General features: G+C 41.9%; 1 protein-coding gene across 5 annotated transcripts in view; it reads left to right on the top strand.

Annotated features, from left to right (window-relative positions):
• Positions 1–9,570: 9,570 nt before the first annotated feature.
• The window catches only part of LOC139746985 (uncharacterized), a 45,738-nt gene continuing 31,267 nt past the window's right edge, over positions 9,571–24,041 (top strand). The window contains exons 1-2 of one of the 5 annotated variants that reach the window (XM_071658686.1): positions 9,571–10,361; positions 22,446–22,745. In XM_071658686.1, the coding sequence (XP_071514787.1) occupies positions 10,302–10,361; positions 22,446–22,745 (360 nt within the window). In that variant the 5' untranslated portion in view covers positions 9,571–10,301. Of the gene's footprint in view, positions 10,362–10,670; positions 10,957–22,445; positions 22,746–24,041 lie in introns of those variants that run through there. The other 4 variants (XM_071658685.1, XM_071658689.1, XM_071658688.1 and 1 more) reach the window with 4 other exon arrangements.

The following is a 24,041-nucleotide window of genomic DNA, read 5'->3' as shown; positions in this document are numbered from 1 at the left end:
AGTGATGGTTCCTGGAGAACACACACCTGACCTGTGTCAGTGATGGTTCGTGGAGAGCACACACCTGACCTGTGTCAGTAATGTGTCCTGGAGAACACACACCTGACCTGTGTCAGAGATGGTTCCTAGAGAACACACACCTGACCTGTGTCAGTGATGGCTCCTGGAGAACACACACCTGACCTGTGTCAGTGATGGTTCCTGGAGAACACACACCTGACCTGTGTCAGTAATGGCTCGTGGAGAACACACACCTGACCTGTGTCAGTAATGGCTCGTGGAGAACACACACCTGACCTGTGTCAGTAATGGATCTTGGAGAACACACACCTGACCTGTGTCAGTAATGGATCTTGGAGAACACACACCTGACCTGTGTCAGTGATGGTTCCTGGAGAACACACACCTGACCTGTCAGCGATACACACTATGAACGGCATCAAATATAATTCCAATACACAAATAAAATGACAAAAGTAAAGGCAATACAAAAATCCAAACAAATTATTGAATACATGTTATTCTGAGGTCAAAATTCTACTTAAATCAGGAAATGCTGCTCATGTTAACTACTTTCTACATATGCAATGTGTGTGTAGGGAATTCTATATTGGACACTATCTCTCGTAGACACAAAATACAAGATAAATACGATTAATAACAATATGATGATGAGTGTAATAGACAAAGAAATCATTGAAATCCCAGAAATATGAGTGAAAGGTGGACTTCAAAGGAACACCAACCAAGACATCCACTGGAGACTCTGTCCTTAACCTTAGATGGAAGATGTGGCCACATCTTTACTTCATCAACGAGTCAGAGGTTATGTGGGATTCGTTCTATACTCGGGATACTTCTATTAGTCTGTCCCAAGTAATGATTATGATTGCCGACCAATGTGATAGTGGGATTAATAATAAGAGTACGTTGTGTGTCTAACTGAATCTGTCCCAGATACAAAGAATATTTGGGTTGGTTAGCTGAGGCAGTGAAGTGAGACCATTTTGTGGGTCTGGGAAGAACACTATTATGATAATGGTCCATATTTTCAATCCAAGGTTCATTGACCACAATAGCCTTGAAAGAACAAGAATGAAGAACACATTGTCGAGGTGGAGAGTGTAGGTGGTACACACACATGACATTGTCGAGGTGGAGAGTGTAGGTGGTACACACACATGACTTTGTAAGGGGGAAGGTCAGTCTGTGTTGTGAATGGAGGACATTGTGGATCGGTCGCCAGAATTGTGACGCCCTGGGTGGAGGGAGTGCGTTCGTCTGGGTCGAGGTGTGAGACGCGCCAGGTATGTAGGGACACACACACACACACACACACACACACACACACACGTACACACATTCGCCTAATGTCCTGATTGGCCACAACGGAAGCAGGTGACTACATCTCAGTGATTGTCATCTCTGATTTCCTTTCCCTGACCGCGAGACATGGGGGGTCACGAGCGCCTCTGGTTGACGACGAAGATGTTTCGCCATCGTTCTTGTGAGTGTAATGTAACCCATACGTTGCTGACCCTCATAAGATGGGTCGATATTCTCATATTAAGTCACCGTCGTCTTACGTCTTGAGGTGTCAAGTCCTTGAGAATGAAGGTGATGTGTGTGTGTGTGTGTGATAATCACATGAGTGTTTACACATGGCCAACATCCAGGGTGAGGACACATAAACCTGGCTGACTTATCTCATTCTATCCATCTATGTTGTGTTACCTGTTCTCCAGGCACAAGTATTTGCAGTTGCAAGGTTCTCCACCTGCAATGTTCTCCAGGTTCTCTATGTGCAGGGTTGGCCTGGGGTTTCTTCCCTAGCTTTTCCAGCTGCAGGGTTCTGCAGGTGTTAAGCCATCCAGGTGCAAGGTTCTTCGGATGTTGGTTCTCCAATGTCAGGGTTCTCTAGGTGTTGACTTTCCACTTGCAAGGTTCTTCAAGTGTTGGTTCTCCAAGTGTAGGGTCTGTAGATGCAAGGCTTCAGGTGTTGGTTCTCCAATTGCAAAATTCTTCAGGTATTGGTTCTCTAGGTTGTGGTTCTTCAGCAGTAGACCGCTACAGGTATTGGTTCTCCAGTTGAAAGGTTCAACAGGTGTTGGTTCTCCAGTTCTAGGATTCTCTAAGTGTTGGATCTCTAGGTGTTTGTTCTCCAGTTCCAGGGTTCTCCGTGTGTTGGTTCCCCAGGTGTTGGTTCTCTAAGTGCGGGGTTCTCCAAGTTCAATGTTCTCCAAGTGCAGGGTTCTTCAAGCTCAATGTTCTCCAGGTGTTTGTTCTCTAATGCAGGGTTCTCCAAGTTCAATGTTCTCCAAGTGCAGGGTTCTCCAAGTTCAATGTTCTCCAAATGCAGGGTTCTCCAAGTTCAATGTTCTCCAAGTGCAGGGTTCTTCAAGTTCAATGTTCTCCAGGTGTTTGTTCTCTAATGCAGGGTTCTCCAAGTTCAATGTTCTCCAAGTGCAGGGTTCTTCAAGTTCAATATTCTCCAGGTGTTTGTTCTCTAATGCAGGGTTCTTCAAGTTCAATGTTCTCCAGGTGTTTGTTCTCTAATGCAGGGTTCTCCAAGTTCAATGTTCTCCAAGTGTTTGTTCTTAAGCTACAGGTTCTCCAGGGGTTGCTCCTCCAGGTGCTGGTTCTCCAGGGGTTGGTCCTCCAGGTGCTGGTTCTCCAGGGGTTGGTCCTCCAGGTGCTGGTTCTCCAGGGGTTGGATCTCCAGGTGCTGGTTCTCCAGGGGTTGGTCCTCCAGGTGCTGGTTCTCCAGGGGTTGGTCCTCCAGGTGCTGGTTTTTTCAGGGGTTGGATCTCCAGGTGCTGAGTTTATCATTTGTTTGTGTCCAGGTGCAACGTTCTCCAGGTGTTGGTTCTTCATTTGTACGGTTCTCTACGTACAGGGTTCGCCAGATGTTCGTTTTCCAAGCGCAGAGTTGTCCAGCTGTTGGTTCTCCAGATGCAAGGTTATCCAGGTGTCGGATTGTCCTGTACTGGTTCTCCAAATGCAGGGTTCCCAGATGTTGGTTCTCCAAACGTTGGTTCTCCAGGTGCAGGGTTCTCCAAACGTTGGTTCTCCAGGAGCAGGGTTCTTCAGATGTTGTTTCTCCAGGAGCAAGTTCTCCAGATGTTGGTTCTACAAGTGCAGGGTTTTCCAGACAGGTTCTCCAGATGTGGGTTCTACAAGTGCAGGGTTTTGCAGGTGCAGGTTCTCCAGATGTGGGTTCTACAAGTGCAGGGTTTTGCAGGTGCAGGTTCTCCAGATGTGGGTTCTACAAGTGCAGGGTTCTTCAGATGTTGATTCTCTAGATGCAGCAGGTTCTCCAGGCTCTGGAGAACCTGCTCTGGGATTCCGTGTTGGTTCTCCAGGTATTGGTTTTCCAGGTATCTATTCTCCAGGTATAGGACTCGCCAGCTGTACATTACCGTACACCAAGACACTTCAGGACACATGAAGGCCTAGCCAGTACACACGAGCCTGAACAGTGTTGTACACCTAGCCACTTTAGAACACATGAAGGTCTAGCCAGTACACACGACCCTGAACAGTGTTGTACACCTAGCCACTTTAGGACACATGAAGGCCTAGCCAGTACACACGAGCCTGAACAGTGTTGTACACCTAGCCACTTTAGAACACATGAAGGTCTAGGCAGTACACACGACCCTGAACAGTGTTGTACACCTAGCCACTTTAGAACACATGAAGGCCTAGCCAGTACACACGAGCCTGAACAGTGTTGTACACCTAGCCACTTTAGGACACATGAAGGCCTAGCCAGTACACACGAGCCTGAACAGTGTTGTACACCTAGCCACTTTAGAACACATGAAGGTCTAGCCAGTACACACGACCCTGAACAGTGTTGTACACCTAGCCACTTTAGAACACATGAAGGCCTAGCCAGTACACACGAGCCTGAACAGTGTTGTACACCTAGCCACTTTAGGACACATGAAGGTCTAGCCAGTACACACGACCCTGAACAGTGTTGTACACCTAGCCACTTTAGAACTAACCCTAAGGTCAGTTGCTAGCCTCAGGCTGGCTGGGGTAGGAGTCATAACAGAATGATGTGAGACATGGCACGAACTGGAGAACACCAAGTTCGGCTTCTGTTGAGAACCTGTATTGACATGTGTGAGGGAATCCCCTCTCTCTCTCTCTCTCTCTCTCTCTCTCTCTCTCTCTCTCTCTCTCTCTCTCTCTCTCTCTCATTCTGGTCATTAGCCGGGCTGTTTGATGTCGAACGTCCATCAAGAGTTCAAACGCTGGTTTCACTTGGGCTCAGGAAGGCCGATATTTCTCCCTCGTAATCATCTTTACCATCATCTCTCTCTCTCTCTCTCTCTCTCTCTCTCTCTCTCTCTCTCTCTCTCTCTCTCTCTCTCTCTCTCTCTCTCTCTCTCTCTCTCTCTCATTTCAGAGGCAGCTGTAAAGGCTTCCCATTTCCATGTGGACAATTATCTGAGTTATGGCAAGCTCAATAAAAAGTTTTTTTTTTCCCCTGCGTTCAACATACAAATGTGTATTGCTGGAAAACGTGGAATGAAGCGAGTGTGTGTGTGTGTGTGTGTATTAATCACCGTGAGGTAAACATTGCTTAATATTTGTATACACATTTATGTTCCCTCTTTATTTACAGACTAATGTTCCCTCTTTATTTACAGACTAATGTGCCCTCTTTATTTACAGACTAATGTGTCCTCTTTATTTACAGACTAATGTGTCCTCTTTATTTACAGACTAATGTGCCCTCTTTATTTACAGACTAATGTATCCTCTTTATGTACAGACTAATGTACACTCTTCATATATGGACTGAAGTTCTCTCTCTCTCTCTCTCTCTCTCTCTCTCTCTCTCTCTCTCTCTCTCTCTCTCTCTCTCTCTCTCTCTCTCTCTCTCTCCTTGCGAGGTAGCGCAAGGAAACAGACGAGAAAATGGCCCAACCCACCCACATACACATGTATAAATATACACGTCCACACACGCACATATACATACCTATACATCTCAATGTACACACATATATACACACATAGACATATACATATATACACATGTACATAATTCATACTGTCTGCCTTTATTTATTCCCATCGCCACCCCGCCACACATGGAATAACAACCCCCTCCCCCCTCATGTGTGCGAGGTAGCGCTAGGAAAAGACAACAAAGGCCCCATTCGTTCACACTCAGTCTCTAGCTGTCATATGATAATGCACCGAAACCGCAGCTCCCTTTCCACATCCAGGCCCCACAGAACTTTCCATGGTTTACCCCAGACACTTCACATGCCCTGGTTCAATCCATTGACAGCACGTCGACCCCGGCATATCACATCGTTCCAGTTCACTCTATTCCTTGCACGCCTTTCACCCTCCTGCATGTTCAGGCCCCGATCACTCAAAATCTTTTTCACTCCATCTTTCCACCTCCAATTTGGTCTCCCACTTCTCCTCGTCCCCTCCACCTCCGACACATATATCCTCTTGGTCAATCTTTCCTCACTCATTCTCTCCATGTGACCAAACCATTTCAAAACACCCTCTTCTGCTCTCTCAACCACACCCTTTTTATTTCCACACATCTCTCTTACCCTTACATTACTTCTCTCTTACCCTTACATTACTTACTCGATCAAACCACCTCACACCACATATTGTCCTCAATCATCTCATTTCCAGCACATCCACCCTCCTCCCCACAACTCTATCCATATCCCACGCCTCGCAACCATACAACATTGTTGGAACCACTATTCCTTCAAACATACCCATTTTTGCTTTCCGAGATAATGTTCTCGACTTCCAAACATTCTTCAAGGCTCCCAGAATTTTCGCCCCGTCCCCCACCCTATGATTCACTTCCGCTTCCATGGTTCCATCCGCTGCCAGATCCACTCCCAGATATCTAAAACACTTCACTTCCTCCAGTTTTTCTCCATTCAAACTTACCTCCCAATTGACTTGACCCTCAACCCTACTGTACCTAATAACCTAGTTCTTATTCACATTTACTCTCAACTTTCTTGTTTCACACACTTTACCAAAGTCAGTCACCAGCTTCTGCAGATTCTCACATGAATCAGCCACCAGCGCTGTATCATCAGCGAACAACAGCTGACTCGCTTTCCAAGCTCTCTCATCCACAACAGACTGCATACTTGCCCCCCTTTCCAAAACTCTTGCATTCACCTCCCTAACAACCCCATCCATAAACAAATTAAACAACCATGGAGACATCACACACCCCTGCCGCAAACCTACATTCACTGAGAACCAATCACTTTCCTCTCTTCCTACACGTACACATGCCTTACATCCTCGATAAAAACTTTTCATTGCTTCTAACAACTTGCCTCCCGCACCATATATTCTTAATTCCTTCCACAGAGCATTTCCATCAACTCTATCATATGCCTTCTCCAGATCCATAAATGCTACATACATATCCATTTGTTTTTCTAAGTATTTCTCACATACATTCTTCAAAGCAAACACCTGATCCACACATCCTCTACCACTTCTGAAACCACACTGCTCTTCCCCAATCTGATGCTCTGTACATACCTTCACCCTCTCAATCAATACCCTCCCATATAATTTCCCAGGAATACTCAACAAACTTATACCTCTGTAATTTGAGCACTCACTCTTATCCCCTTTGCCTTTTTACAATGGCAATATGCAAGCATTCCGCCAATCCCCAGGCACCTCACCATGAATCATACATACATTAAATAACCTTACCAACCAGTCAACAATACAGTCACCCCCCTTTTTAATAAATTCCTCTGCAATACCATCCAAACCCGCTGCCTTGCCGGCTTTCATCTTCCGCAAAGCTTTTACTACCTCTTCTCTGTTTACCAAATCATTTTCCCTAACCCTCTCGCTTTGCACACCACCTCGACCAAAACACCCTATATCTGCCACTCTATCATCAAACACATTCAACGAACCTTCAAAATACTCACTCCATCTGCTTCTCACATCACCACTACTTGTTATCACCTCCCCATTAGCCCCCTTCACTGAAGTTCCCATTTGTTCCCTTGTCTTACGCACTTTAGTTACCTCCTTCCAAAACATCTTTTTATTCTCCCTAAAATTTAATGATACTCTCTCACCCCAACTCTCATTTGCCCTCTTTTTCACCTCTTGCACCTTTCTCTTGACCTCCTTCCTCTTTCTTTTACACATCTCCGACTCATTTGCATTATTTCCCTGCAAAAATCGTCCAAATGCCTCTCTTCTCTTTCACTAATAATCTTACTTCTTCATTCCACCACTCACTACCCTTTCTAATCTGCCCACCTCCCACGCTTCTCGTGCCACAAGCATCTTTTGCGCAAGCCATCACTGCTTCCCTAAATACATCCCATTCCTCCCCCACTCCCCTTACCTCCTTTGTTCTCACCTTTTTCCATTCTGTACTCAGTCTCTCCTGGTACTTCCTCACACAAGTCTCCTTCCCAAGCTCACTTACTCTCACCACTCTCTTCACCCCAACATTCTCTCTTCTTTTCTGAAAACCCCTACAAACCTTCACCTTCGCCTCCACAAGATAATGATCAGACATCCCTCCAGTTGCACCTCTCAGCACATTAACATCCAAAAGTCTTTCTTTCGCGCGCCTGTCAATTAACACGTAATCCAATAACGCTCTCTGGCCATCTCTCCTACTTACATACGTATACTTAAGTATATCTCTGTTTTTAAACCAGGTATTCCCAATCAACAGTCCTTTTTCAGGACATAAATCTACAAGCTCTTCACCATTTCCATTTACAACACTGAACACCCCATGTATACCAATTATTCCCTTAACTGCCACATTACTCACATTTGCATTCAAATCACTCATCACTATAACCCGGTCTTGTGCATCAAAACCACTAACACACTCATTCAGCTGCTCCCAAAACACTTGCCTCTCATGATCTTTCTTCTCATGCCCAGGTGCATATTCACCAATAATCACCCATCTCTCTCCATCAACTTTCAGTTTTACCCATATCAATCTAGAGTTTACTTTCTTACACTCTATCACATACTCCCACCACTCCTGTTTCAGGAGTAGTGCTACTCCTTCCCTTGCTCTTGTCCTCTCACTAACCCCTGACCTTACTCCCAAGACATTCCCAAACCACTCTTCCCCTTTAGCCTTGAGCTTCGTTTCACTCAGAGCCAAAACATCCAGGTTCCTTTCCTCAAACATACTACCTATCTCTCCTTTTTTCTCATCTTGGTTACATCCACACACATTTAGACACCCCAATCTGAGCCTTCGAGGAGGATGAGCACTCCCCGCGTGACTCCTTCTTCTGTTTCCCCTTTTAGAAAGTTAAAATACAAGGAAGGGAGGGTTTCTGGCCCCCCGCTCCCGTCCCCTTTAGTCGCCTTCCACGACACGTGAGGAATGCGTGGGAAGTATTCTTTCTCCCCTATCCCCAGGGTGTGGCGTGTGGAGGTGGGAGCGACCCTGTGTTGACCAGAGGCTGGTGTGGCGTGTGGAGGTAGGAGCGACCCTGTGTTGACAAGCGGCTGGTGTGGCGTGTAGAGGCAGGAGCGACCCTGTGTTGACCACAGGTTGGTGTGGCGTGTGGAGGTGGGAGCGACCCTGTGTTGACCAGAGGCTGGTGTGGCGTGTGGAGGTGGGAGCGACCCTGCGTTGACCAGAGGTTGGTGTGGCGTGTGGAGGTGGGAGCGTCCCTGTGTTGACCAGAGGTTGGTGTGGCGTGTGGAGGTGGGAGCGACCCCTGGGAGTCCACGGAGTAGGTCACACTAACATCGCTGAACCAAACATCAGGTCAGTAATTATGATCCATCACACACTCTCATTCAGATGGTAATGGACGAGTGTAGATATATGCATAGCATGTATGTATGAGGTGCACTCCCGGTAGTAGACAGCAAAATAAGCGATGAGATAAAAGGCAGGCAAATTCTAGAGGCGTAAATGAGAGGTGTTTATAAATAACACTAAAACGCGTGAATCGGGAAAAATTGAAGTACGAATCTTTTTTGATAATTGAGTTTATTTGACGAAATATACATTTCATTTTCACCGTAGGTAGCATATGAAATATAATTACTTATTTTCAGTATACAGCACAGTGGCATTCATGTGGTCCCCGTAATATATTCCAGGTAACCATGGTTAATAAGAGACCACAAAGATACAGTTGAGTTAGATACAAAATAATTTCATAAAGACCGAAAACTTATGTTAAAGAGCTGACCATAGTGTAGGAGTGTAGGAGAGTGGGAAATTAGCAGCCATAGACTTAGTCTTTGATTTCCTCCTATATAAGTTTCCACAACAGGAGGGACCATAGAAGAGGTGACCTCATAATATGTATATATATATATATATATATATATATATATATATATATATATATATATATATATATATATATATATATGGTTTGTAGGGTAGTATGCGCCGTGGGAATATTTTGAAGGGAGCAGATGGTGGCGCGTGGCCTGGCACATGCAAACATCCAGACGCCAGACTAAGCGATTCTCATATTTAATATTTCCGGTATAATAGTAATCTTCTATCTTATGATTGATTCACAAGTAAATACCATAGTTATCTCTCTTTTAATAATCGACTTGAAAAGGCTACGATATTAAAACCAATAAACAGAAAATCGCGAATTAACGTAGAATTGATGACACGAACTCGAATACGCACAACAGTGGACAGTTGGAATCCTAAATCTATACATTTCATTTTGGTTCATATATTTTACACCAAACCTGCCTTGATATATTGCAGGATTAATATTTTAGTAGGTGAGTCTCCAAATGAAAAATAAAGCCCCATGAAGACTTCCTGAGGCATATGGGAATTTATTGCTCCACATGAATTGAAAATAATTCATAATTCAATCAGACTATGTTCGGATGTCGTGTTTTTAATCATATGCATATTACTTACTTATAATAAACAACAATAATACAAAACATATAAAAATATGAATGATAAGTATGGATGGTTTTGTTGGAATGGTTGGCCGAATATTTGGAAATAAATGTAAAAATAAGTTTTGATAAAATCAATTTGTTGCAAGATATTAGAATCGGACAATCTGTAAACAATGGTTGGGTTGATCATGGAGTATTGCGAGGTGGAGAGTTGCAAGTCTTTGTTACGCATAATTACCATCTTCATACACGATATCCCCATGATTCCCTGTTCCTCATTTGCATCTACTTGACAAGGGGATAGGGGTGTGGGCAAGCCTGCAATACGAAAATAAAATTCTGAAAATTGTGGATGTTATTCCGTCATGCCTCCAAAAGGTGTCAGCAAAGCAGTGAATAAGAAGTGTCCAGAGTGTAAGAAACAGGTGAGACTTGGCCTTTAAGAGCCATTATAGCTTGTTGCCAGCTCAATTGCAGATTGCAGATCGTTCGGTGCTGATATGTTGGTGTCATTTTCTGAATTGGTTCGTGGTGGGGTGTGTGGCGCTAGTTTTGGCGCCTTATTTTCGTGAGTGCGTCGGCCACTTCCTTGGTCATTGTCTTATGGACGCCACTGGTGCTGGACCTGCTAGTACACACGGCTAAACTAGGCTCCACACACGCAAGTAAACGCAAAACACACTGCTATATAATATATATATTCACGAGATTTGTATAACTGTGGAAAAGGTTGGCTTTGACATTGTTGCCATGTATGATTTGTCTCGGTTGGATGGAAAATATATGAGAAGTGTCGATGGTGTGGCTGGCTTACCCTGCCATACCTGCTACTGCTGCTGTGGTGGTAGTAGTAGTGCTTCATGTGATTGCATAACTAGTATGTGGCTGGCCATGTGATCCCAGCGGGTGTGGTGGTACGTCATGTGACACCTGGTGTGTGGCTGCCTCTGTGATAACTGGTTACTACAGTACTACCTCATGCGACACATAGATAACCATGTGACGTCACCCTCTACCGTGGTAGGAATTGCATGTGATGCAGCTAGTGGTAGTAGTAGGTAGCTGGCCACAAGATACGTGATACTACTGCCAGAATGCGTCATGTGATGCGTAACTGACTAGTTATGTGACTCGTCCATGTGATGCTTGCTACCGCTGCAGTAGTACCTCATGTGATGCACAGTCGTATGTAGCTACCCATGTGATGCTGGTTGTTGCTGCTGCAGTAATTTTTCATGTGATACGTAGATAATATGTCCGTTGGATGCCTGCTGCAGCTGTATTTCATGTTACAGCGAGAATGTGAGAGTGGTGCTTGCTCCTGGTGCAGTACTTGATATGATACATAGCTAACTAGCTTGTGACTATACTTGATATGATACATAGCTAACTAGCATGTGACTATCTATGCGATGCCTGTTACCGTTGTCATTGTACTTCATGTGGCACAGCTGGTATATAGCTGCTTATGTGATGTGTGCTTCTGTTCTGGTTTTACTTCATGTGACACGGCTAGCATGTAGTGCACATGTGATGCCTTGCTAAAGTGTCTGGTATCCAGCATCACATGGATAGCCACATACTTTGTGTCTCAAGAAGCATTACTGTGGCAGTAACAGGTATCACTTGGGCATCCGTATTTATTTTGCCAAAATACACTCAAATTCATACAATGGCTGTGTCACAGAAAGTACAACCTCAGACTTAGCAAACATCCCAATCACTTTGGTCCTTAGCATCAGCTCATACCCAAACATTAAGGGAAACCAGGAAACTTAATCCAACTATACTTTGCCTAGGTAACTTTACCTGATTAAACAAACTTTACCTAATTTAACTACACCTTACCTGAATAAGCATAACCTAACCAAATCTTGCCTAATCAGATCAAACCAAACCTTACCTAACATAAGGTAAATAAATGAAACCTTACCTAACCCAAATTTAACACTACCAAATTAACCTAACCAAATTTAACACTACCAAATTATCCTAACCTAACCAGACGTGCATGATAAGCTGTCCGTTTGGCAGAAGTATCAGTAGGGGTCAATGGTTTGGTCAACTGTGTGCCTGCTACTGCTACAATAGTACTTATGTGACACATGATTAGTATGTACCTTGATTATGCGAGACCTTCATTGAAGCGGTAGTACTTCATGTAATACGTATTGCTAGCATATGGCTGTTCATTTGATGCATGCTGTGGCAGTGGTAGTATTTCATATGATACACATGCCAGTAATTAGTTTGTGTTACATGCCATTACTGTGGTAGTACTTCATTTGACATGTAACTAGTATGTGGATGCCCGTGTGATGCCTGCTGCTGCAGTAGTATTTCATGTGATACGTATAACGATCTCGTTGCATAAGGCTGACCAGGTGATGCCTGCCACTGCAGTATTTATACTGCTTTTGTTATCCCAAAAAGAAAATCAAAATCCAGGAGGATTTGGGCAAGATTGGTGAAATACACCGCTTATTGTAAATGCATCTGTGATACTGTAGGAGAGGCCCTGTCAGCTTGTGATTTGTTTATATTAACAGTTTAGTGCTTTTTTGTGGGTGTATAATGAATTTATTTCATAATCTCCACCTCAATAATGAATTCCTTTGCATCCTGATCTTTCTACAAAGTGGGTGTTTTTTAAGTGAAATCAAATATCTTTTATTAGATGAAAGAACATCATATAAGAAAAAAAGAAAAGCAACCAAGAAATAAGTGATACAGGCCTAAGATTACCAAGGGAGAAATAACCAACATCTCAGAAGCATATAATTCTGTCAGAGTTAAACATTACACAGTTGATGTGAACTTGCCCAGCAGCACTTTTTATATTAGCACAAAACCAGTCTACCATTGATACCTCATATATGAATTCTTTTGTTCCACGTCTCCATTGCTGCTGAAGTTGTGTCTATTTTTTCATATGACATTTATTGTGGTATTATTATATGCAATGATAAATTCATTCAGTGGATTTCGTTGTTTAGGGAGACGCGCTTCATAAGACGCATGTACAACATGTGATGCCCTGTTCTGTTGCTGTTGCAGTACTTCATGTGACATATGATTAGTATGTGGCTGCTCATATAATGCCTACTTCACAGCATGCTGTTATACTTCATGTGATACCTTATAACTGTATGGATGCCCATGTTATACCTGATATGGCTGTGGTAGTACTTTGTAAATTATAATTAGTCCATGTGATGTGTAGTTCTGCGGTGATGTTATACATTATAACTAGTGTGTGGTGGTCCAGGTGTTTAACACATGTTAAATTGATAAGTTAGAGTGCCATTATAAGGGGCAACAGAAAGCTAACTGTGGAATATTGGTTATTGTTTTGGAATACAAAGGAATTCACACAGAAGCAGTCCACTGTGTTCTTTTGAGGCTTTTTGTAGTGGTGGAAGTGATCAGAAATTTAAGAGATTACTGTAGTTTAGCAAGACCCTGAAACCAGATGATATAAGGGGAAATGCATACAACCTTTATTATTATTTAGAGGAAGAGGCATAAATTATGTTAGTGGTGGACTTGAAGTACGATGTTTGGCAACTCTCTTCTGGAATATATCTCTAGTGCTGCTTTCATGTACTTTAGATTATTCCTTATGTAAACAAATCTTGTGAGAACTATAACTCATTCGATGTGAAATGATTACCACAAGACCTTCTTAGGTCTAGATTACCAGAGCCTTTGATAGATTTGAACACCTTTATCCATATTCTTATGATTTGTCACCCAGCCGTCTCTTATATGATTTGTAACCCAGCCATCTCTTGTATGAGTTGTCACCCAACCGTCTCTAGCATGATTTGTCACCCATTTGTCTCTTGTATGAGTTTTTTCAGCATTTGAATCTTCTTGGTTGCACATCACTGTACTTTCTCCATTCTGTCCATGTCTTTTTATAGATTATTATTATTATTATTTTGCTTTGTCTCTGTCTCCCGCGTTAGCAAGGTAGCGCAAGGAAACAGACGAAAGAATGGCCCAACCCGCCCACATGCACATGTATATACATACACGTCCACACACGCAAATATACATACCTATACATCTCAATGTACACATATATATACACACACAGACATATACATATATACACATGTACATAATTCATAGTCTGCCTTTATTTGTTCCCATCGCCACCTCGCCACACATTTTTATAGATAAATGACCAAAACTGAACACAGTTTTCAAGATGGGGACATTCCAGTGAACTGTAAGACAAAACCCTAATATGTATTATAGCTGTCAGTATACACAGAAATATACCATAGTAGCACAGTTTATGCCTTCCAGATTACTTAAGTTGTGTTCAAATGAGCTGGTAAAAGAAAGTTTGATATAAAAAAAAATGGAATAATAGCCAAAGACAAAAATGATTATTTCACCCTGGAGCTCTTGGCAGTTCTTCCTAAGCACTGAAATTTACCTTAAATACCAAAATAGTAAAATATAACACTCCTTAATGAACTGAAAGAACATTATATGAGAATGATAAGACAACTAAGGAAAAAGTGATATACTGGTAGGCCTCAACTTATATAGGGAGAAATGATAAATTGGTATTGGAAGCAAATTCCTGTGATAGTTATAAGCACTATACTGCATAGTAATATGCCTCCCCCAGGTAAAGGTACTTTCTTGTTTATATATTGTTTTTTTTATATATTGTTCTGATTCATCTGTATCTTTTTATATTGGTACAGACTCCACCTTATTCCTCATCCCTCCATTACTTTTGAGGATGTTTATATAGTCTTGATATTTCATATGTTGTGGTATGGTTGTGATATGATTATGTGTATTTTTCAGCTTATTATCATTACTGACCTCAGCCAATTCATATTATTACTAAGATTATAATTGAGTGATTATAGCATGTTTGATTACTTTTATTCTTCTTCAGTTTATACATAGACTTACAAATAAAAGTTCACTGAAAATCGTTGATACAACTGTCATTGAGTTATGATGACACAACTACAAATAGATTTATCAATTATTTGTTCACTGTAATCTGGCTGTATCTATGGATTAAATCATTAGTTGGCCATGCTGCTACAGGAGTAGCCACACTTACAAAAACCAGGGTAAAAGAAGGATGTAATCCAAAACGATTCCCTAAGGATAGTTTTCATTGACGCTGTTTGCCAAATAGATAATTGAAGGAATGAAATTGTGGTTGAGAAATTAGGAAATATGTTCTAGAGAGGAGCATAATTTTTAGTTTGTAAAGTACTTCGACCCTGGTTTAATGATCCTGTGTATGAAGGATTAACCCTGTAACTTTTCAGTAAGTTATCCCTTCCATCCCTCAAAATTTTTGTTTTTGAAATTGTTTTAAAAATTTGTTTAACCATACAATTTTGAAGATATCCAAATAACAATGAAAAATATCACTTCAGAAGTATATTTCATCCTTTACTTTTATTGTAATGATGTGAATAAGTTTTGAAGTCATTTCATCACAGTGCACTAAAATGTGCAAGAGTAATTCTTAAGTGTCGAGTTGCCACTATGTATGTTATACTGTTTATTTACATACTCCTAGATATTGATAACCGATTATCATTAAGTTTTATGTAATAAATCTTTTCTTGCTGCAATATAGGTGTTTCATTTTTTGTTGATAGGAAAACTGAAGGTTTGTGAAGTTTCCAGCCACCAGTAATATGAACTGTTGTCAAAGTCAGATTGACACAGGCAACGCTATCTCCACTTTTGCTTGAAAACCTGCCACATCTTGGTAAACTTTTGATACTGAAAGAGTCATTGTGCATAGAATTACTCTTCATGTAATCCAAAGACAAATCATCATTGTCAGATAATTCAGGATCATCTGTTTGGTACTCTGAATCTGGCCCAAAAGCCACTTCGTTTTTTCCCTGAGAAAACTCAATGAAAATGTGCTCTTGTTAGCATGGCTGGAAGATAACTGGCTGTGGGGAAAAATTATCATGTTCTGCCTCCTCATCTACCTCCCAGGCTCAGATGCATTGCCTTGAAATTAAGGCGCAAAACTCAGTGTGTAAATGTCTGTCTAAAGGCATTGCTTGTCTCTTGCAAATATCTTTGTAGAAGTATTATAGGGTTCATTACAGTCTGTGGTGGAGCTGATTGACACTCTACATGTTGTTGTTAAAGAAAATGCAAGGTCCTACAATTTCATCATACCAGACCTTGGTAATTTTTCATTAATCTCCCTTAAAAACAAGGATGCTTAAATGTGAGGGGGAAAAACCCCAAACAACAAAAACACTTCAGGGTCCTGAAAACCAGTCCTAACATCTTTCATTGTGCTGATCTCATTAATAGCTTAATGATGGTCATGTAAACTCCAGATGACAGAAAGGAGGCTAACCAAGTTTAGCATGAAAGGAATACCATTTCAACATAACCGGTGTCAAAGCTTTATCCTGAACATGAATTTTCAGTGTCCTCGTAATCCCATCTCATGAACAGTGTGTCATACATTAAATCATGATTTGTATATTCATTTTTATCAGTGACTATCATTACTGACAAAAGTAAACCCTTTTAATGGTGAACGTTTCCTTTCACATATTCTGGAAAGAGTATAGATTCTTTTCTATCATGCTTGAATATCATGCACTTCAGATGCTGAAAGAGAGGGCAAATGAGAGTTTTGTGAGTGAGTATTGTCAAACTTCAAGGGAAACAAGAAAATTCCCTAGAATTAGGTTGATAGTGTGACATAAACAAGAGAACGAATATGAACATCAGTGAAGGGTGCAGATGGAGAAGCAGTAAGAGGTGAGGTGAACAGGTGGAACAAGTTTGTTTTAGAATTGTTGAATGTCTTTGATGATACTGTAGCAGATTTGGGTCTCTTCTGTTGGGAGAGATGCCAAGTAAGAGTATGGTAAGTGGTTGGTGAGGACAGAAGTAATGGTGAAAGCGTAGCATAACTCAAAATGTGACAAAACAGCTGGAATGGTTGGTATTGCAGTTGAATTTCTTAAGAAAATGGTGACTTGTTTATTGATTTGCCAGGATTCTTATTGTATGTATGGATAAAGATGAGGAGCCAGAGGATTGGCAGATACTATATAATGCCATTAAGCACATGGAACAAAGATGTAGTTTGAGTTGCTGAGTTATAAGTTTGTTGAGTGTACCTGGTAAGTTGTATGGGAGAATAGTGATTGAGAGGGCGAAGGCATGTTACAGTACCCCGCCACACATGAAATGGCACCCCCTTTCCCCCAGTGTGCATGCAAGGTAGCACTAGGAAAAGACAACAAAGGTCACATTTGTTCACACTCAGTCTCTAGTTGTGGATGTGTAATGCACCGAAACCACAGCTCCCTTTCCACATCCAGGCCCCACAAAACTTTCCATAGTTTACCCCAGACACTTCACATGCCCTGGTTCAATCCATTGACAGCACATCGACCCTAGTATAGCACATCGTCCCAATTCTCTCTATTCCTTGCACGCCTTTCACCCTCCTGTATGTTCAGGCCCCAGTTGCTCAAAATCTTTTTTACTCCATATAAACGTAGGGGATAGGGGAGAAAGAATACTTCCCACACATTTCCCACGTGTCGTAGGAGGCGACTAAAGAGGACGGGAGCGGGGGGCTGGAAACCCTCCCCTCCTTGTATTTTAACTTTCTAAAAGGGAAACAGAAGAAGGAGTCACGGAGGAAGTGCTCATCTTCCTCGAAGGCTCAGATTGGGGTGTCTAAATGTGTGTGGATATAACCAAGATGAGAAAAAAGAAGAGATAGGTAGTATGTTTGAGGAAAGGAACCTGGATGTTTTGGCTCTAAGTGAAACAAAGCTCAAGGGTAAAGGGGAAGAGTGGTTTGGGAACGTTTTCGGAGTAAAGTCAGAGGTTGGTGAGAGGACAAGAACAAGGGAAGGAGTAGCACTACTCCTGAAACAGGAGTGGTGGGAGTATGTGATGGAGTGTAAGAAAGTAAACTCTTGATTGATATGGGTAAAACTGAAAGTGGATGGAGAGAGATGGGTGATTGTTGGTGCATATGCACCTGGGCATGAGAAGAAAGACCATGAGAGGCAAGTGTTTGGGAGCAGCTGAGTGAGTGTGTTAGTAGTTTTGATGCACGAGACCGGGTTATAGTGATGGATGATTTGAATGCAAAGGTGAGTAATGTGGCAGTTGAGGGAATAATTGGTGTACATGGGGTGATCAGTGTTGTAAATGGAAATGGTGAAGAGCTTGTAGATTTATGTGCTGAAAAAGGACTGGTGATTTGGAATGCTTGGTTTAAAAAGAGAGCTATACATGATAATATGTATGCAAGTAGGAGAGATGACCAGAGAGCGTTATTGGATTACGTGTTAATTGATAGGCACACAAAAGAGAGACTTATGGATGTTAATATGCTGAGAGGTGCAACTGGAAGGATGTCTGATCATTATCATGTGGAGGCGAAGGTGAAGATTTATAGAGGTTTTCAGAAAAGAAGAGAGAATGTTGGGGTGAAGAGAGTGGTGAGAGTAAGTGAGCTTGGGAAGGAGATTTGTGTTAGGAAGTACCAGGAGAGACTGAGTGCAGAATGGAAAAAGGTGAGAGCAAAGGACATAAGGGGAGTAGGGGAAGAATGGGATGTATTTAGGGAAGCGGTGATGGCTTGTGCAAAAGATACTTGTGGCATGAGAGGCTTGGGAGGTGGGCAGATTAAAAAGGGTAGTGAGTGGAGGGATGAAGAAGTAAGATTATTAGTGAAAGAGAAGAGAGAAGCTTTTGGATGAGTTTTGTAGGGAGATAGTGCAAATGACTGGGAGATGTATAAAAGAAAGAGGCAGGTCAAAAGAAAGGTGCAAGAGGTGAAAAAGAGGGCAAATGAAAGTTGGGGTGAGAGAGTATCATTAAATTTTAGGGAGAATAAAAAGATGTTTTGGAAGGAGGTAAATAATTTGCGTAAGACAAGAGCAAATGGGAACATCGGTGAAGGGGGTTAATGGGGAGGTGATAAGTAGTGGTGATGTGAGAAGATGGAGTGAGTATTCTGAAAGTTTGTTGAATGCGTTAGATGATAGTGGCAGATATAGGGTGTTTTGGTCGAGGTGGTGTGCGAAGTGAGAGGGTTAGGGAGATTCATTTGGCAAACAGAAGAGGTAGTAAAAGCTTGTGGAAGATGAAAGCGGGCAAGGCAGCACGTTTAGATGGTATTGCAGTGGAATTTGTTAAAAAAAGGGGGTGACTGTGTTGTTCACTGGTTGGTAAGGATATTTAATATATGTATGACATGTTGAGGTGCCTGACGATCGGTGGAATGCATGCATAGTGCCATTGTACAAAGGCAAAGGGGATAAAGGCGAGTGCTTAAATTATAGAGATATAAGTTTGTTGAGTATTGCTGGGAAATTATGTAGGAGGGTATTGATTGAGAGGGTGAAGGCATGTACAGAGCATCAGATTGGGGAAGAGCAGTGTGGTTTCAGAAGTGGTAGAGGATGTGTGGATCAGGTGTTTGCTTTGAAGAATATATGTGTGGTAATAAAAAGAGTGTGGTTGAGAGAGCAGATAAGGGTGTATTGAAATGATTTGGTCACATGGAGAGAATAAGAGGAAAGATTGACAAAGAGGATATATGTGTCCAAGGTGGAGGGAACGATGAGAAGTGGGAAACCAAATTGGAGGTGGAAAGATGGAGTGAAAAAGATTTTGAGCGATCGGGGCTTGAACATGCAGGAGGGTGAAAGGCGTGCAAGGAATAGAGTTAATTGGAACGATGTGGTATACTGTGGTCGACATGCTGTCAATGGATTGAACCAGGGTATGTGAGGCGACTGGGGTAAACCATGGAACGTTTTGTGGGGCCTGGAAGTGGAAAGTGAGCTGTGGTTTGGTGCGTTATACATGACAGCTAGAGACTGAATGTGAACGAATATGGCTTTTGTTGTCTTTTCCTAGCGCTACTTCACGCGCATGTGGGGAGAGGGTGTTGTCATTTCATATGTGGCGGGGTGGCGACAGGAATGAATAAAGGCAGCAAGTATGAATTGTGTACATATATATATATATATATATATATATATATATATATATATATATATATATATATATATATATATATATATTATCATTATTTTTATGATTTTGCTTTGTCGCAGTCTCCCGCGTTAATGAGGTAGCGCAAGGAAACAGACGAAAGATTGGCCCAACCCACCCACATACACATGTATATACAGATATGTCCACACACACATATATACATACCTATACATCTCAATGTATACATATATATACACTTACAGACATATACATATATACACATGTACATAATTCATACTGTTTGCCTTTATTCATTCCCATCGCCACCTCGCCACACTTGGAATAACAACCCCCTTCGCCCTCATGTGTGCGAGGTAGCGCTAGGAAAAGACAACAAAGGCCCCATTCATTCACACTCAGTCCCTAGCTGTCATGTAATAATGCACTGAAACCACAGCTCCCTTTCCACATCCAGGCCCCACAGAACTTTCCATGGTTTACCCCAGATGCTTCACATGCCCTGGTTCAATCCATTGGCAGCACGTCAACCCCAGTATACCACATCGTTCCATTTCACTCTATTCCTTGTATGCCTTTCACCCTCCTGCATGTTCTGGCCCCGATCACTCAAAATCTTTTTCACTCCATCTTTCCACCTCCAATTTGGTCTCCCACTTCTCCTTGTTCCCTCCACCTCTGACACATATATCCTCTTGGTCAATCTTTCCTCACTCATTCTTTCCATGTGACCAAACCATTTCAAAACACCCTCTTCTGCTCTCTCAACCACACTCTTTTATTACCACACATCTCTCTTACCCTATTATTACTTACTCGATCAAACCACCTCACACCACATATTGTCCTCAAACATCTCATTTCCAGCACATCCACCCTCCTCCCGACAACTCTATCCATAGCCCACGCCTCGCAACCATACAACATTGTTGGAACCACTATTCCTTTCAACATACCCATTTTTTCTTTCTGAGATAATGTTCTCGACTTCCACACGTTCTTCAAGGCTCCCAGAATTTTCACCCCCTCCCCCACCCTATGATCCACTTCCGCTTCCATGATTCCATCCGCTGCCAAATCCACTCCCAGATATCTAAAACACTTCACTTCCTTCAGTTTTTCTCCAATCAAACTTGCCTCCCAGTTGACTTGACCCTCAATCCTACTGTACCTAATAACCTTGCTCTTATTCACGTTTACTGTCAACTTTCTTCTTTCACACACTTTACCAAACTCAGTCACCAGCTTCTGCAGTTTCTCACATGAATCAGCCACCAGCGCTGTATCATCAGCGAAAAACAACTGACTATGAATGTATATGTATACGTTGAAATGTATAGGTATTTCTATATGCATGTGTGGACGTGTATGTATATACATGTGTATGTGGGTGGGTTGGGCCATTCTTTCGTCTGGGGTAAACCATGGAAAGTTTTGTGGGGCCTGGATTTGGAAAAGGAGCTGTGGTTTCTGTGCATTAACCATGACAGCAAGAGATCGAGTGTGAACGTGACTTCTGTTGTCTTTCCTTGCACCATTTAGTGCATGTGCAGGGGTAGGGGGTTGTCATTTCATGTGTGGCAGGGTGGCGACGGGAATGGATGAAGGAAGCAAGTATGAATATGTACGTGTATGTATATGCTGAAATGTATAGGTATAGACGTGTGTGTGTGGGCATGTATGCACAAGCGTGTGTATGTGGGTGGGTTAGGCCATTCTTTCGTCTTTTTCCTTGCCATACCTTTCTAACGTGGGAGACAGCGATGAATTATTAAAAAATATATATATATATATTGTACAAAGGCAAAGGGGATAAAGGTGAGTGTTCAAACTACAGAGGTGTAAGTTTGTTGAGTATTGCTGGGAAATTATATGGGAGGGTATTGATTAAGAGGGTGAATGCATGTACAGAGCATCAGATTGGGGAAGAGTAGTGTGGTTTCAGAAGTGGTAAAGGAAGTGTGGATCAGGTGTTTGCTTTGAAAGATTTATGTTAGAAATACATAGAAAAACAGATGGATTTGTAAGTAGCTTTTATGGATCTGGAGAAGGCATGTGATAGGGTTGATAGAGATGCTGGACCACAGAGTGCCAGATTAGAGAGGTATAACCTGTATAGACACTTATTTTTTTCTTAAATTGAAAAATACATCAACACAGCCAATTAGATATCCAGCTTCTTTGGCGACAATGAATGGGTTAATTTGGTTTTATAGATGTCAGCATCTGAGTGTGTTTTTTTTGGCTATTACAGCATTACATTAGTTCAATTGCTTCTCATTTACAGATGATAGGGAAGACTGACCTTAAGTTATACAAATGCATATAAATTTTTAATTGTTGAGCCATGTTGTCGAGGTTATTCATATACTAAGCCATATTCCCCAGATATCCAGAAAAGACAAGTTTTCAGACTGAACATTCTGAGATTGAAAATAGTGTCACTGGGGCCATTATCCATTAACATTCCTTCTTTTTAGGTACCTGTGGCTACAAAACACTGTCACTGTGGTCACCAGTTCTTTGAAGAAAGGCGAAGATCAACTACATCCAACGCTTCTGAAGTAGAGGAGTTAGAAGACAGCACACACAAAGATATGAAACCTAGTCGTGGTGTTGCTACATCCAGTTCTGTTAGTGGAATGATGGCCATGACATCCTCTGTGGGGAAGGGGGAATTGGGGTCACCAGCTCCTGAGGGCAAGAGACGTAGTGAGCGAGTTAAACGAGAAAAGCCAAACTTTTATGATTCCTTGGAATATGATAATCAAATGAGAAAGGTAAATTTTCTCTTTTTCATCAGTATTACCCATGGAAATAACTGAAGTGCTTTTGAAATATTGCTTATAGATGTATGTGGATATATTGTCAATAGACTTGTACCTCATTGATTCAAGCATTCACTTTTTCCCTTATTTCTGTATATAATGGCACTCTGTATGTATTCTGCTAGTGCTTAGGCACCTCTTCTTGGGTCATACGTACAGTGAAAAGCTTGAATAACCAATCAGTACTGTCATTCCCCTTTCTTTAGAAGCATCTTTGTAGTCCCATCCATTCCTGCCACTTTGCCACTCATCATCTTGTACAAGCTTTCTTCAACCCATCTCTATTCACAGAACCATTCCCCATAGTTTGCTTCCCATACTGTTTTGTCCCAAGCACCCTACATCCACCACAGTAGCATCTCATACATACTATAGTCCTTAGGAATACTCACTCCTACTTTTCCCCCTATCATTGCCTCTTACCACTTCCCCATATGCATCCCTCAGTAAAGTTTCCATTTGTTCTCTTTTTCTCCCTACACTGATCACCTCCATCCAAAACATGCTCTGAAGTTTGCTGATACACTCACCCCATCTCTCATTTGCTCGCTTTTTCAGCTCAGACACCTTCCTCATGATGTCCTGCCACTTCTCACGTAAACGTCCAAATCACTCATATTCCTTCCCTTATGGTCCCATCAATTCACATCTCTTCTCTTTCACTTGTGGATTGATTCTGTCATCCCACCACTTACCACCCTTTCTCGTGTATCCCTCACCCCACCAGAAGTCATTGTGTACCCACAGTTGACAGTATGTTCAGAGTCTCTGTACAGTAACACAAATCCTCTTCCCATATTTACTACCTAAGGTACAGCAAATGTTGGAAATGGTACCCATGTGCATGTAGACATGCATCTACATGTCTTGTCTTGTTTACAGTGTTCTCTCTTATCAATGCCAGCCTGCTTGATCTCAGCATGTCCACAATTGGTCCAGTTTTACAAAACTTGGCAACTGACCGCCACACTGCATTGCAATATGGTATAGGAGTGTTGGGATACTTTTCAGCAAACTTTTTGCTTCATCTGTATATTGGTCTTTACCACATAACACCTGTTCCACCAAAAACACCCAGGTCTCAAGCAACAAAACCATTTTCATATTAACACTTGTCAGCATCCAGACACACTTGCAGTCAAAGAAGTGACATTGTGTATGGAAGGAGGGGAGGTCGGCACTGTATGTGTCAAAAGTCATGTAGGCCATTTATTGTAACAATGATACTAAGAATGAGGCAATTTTATT

The sequence above is a fragment of the Panulirus ornatus genome, chromosome 67 (genome assembly GCF_036320965.1).
Source record: "Panulirus ornatus isolate Po-2019 chromosome 67, ASM3632096v1, whole genome shotgun sequence".
Taxonomy (NCBI): Eukaryota; Metazoa; Arthropoda; class Malacostraca; order Decapoda; family Palinuridae; genus Panulirus; species Panulirus ornatus.
This window is presented reverse-complemented; position numbering and strand designations above follow the sequence as displayed.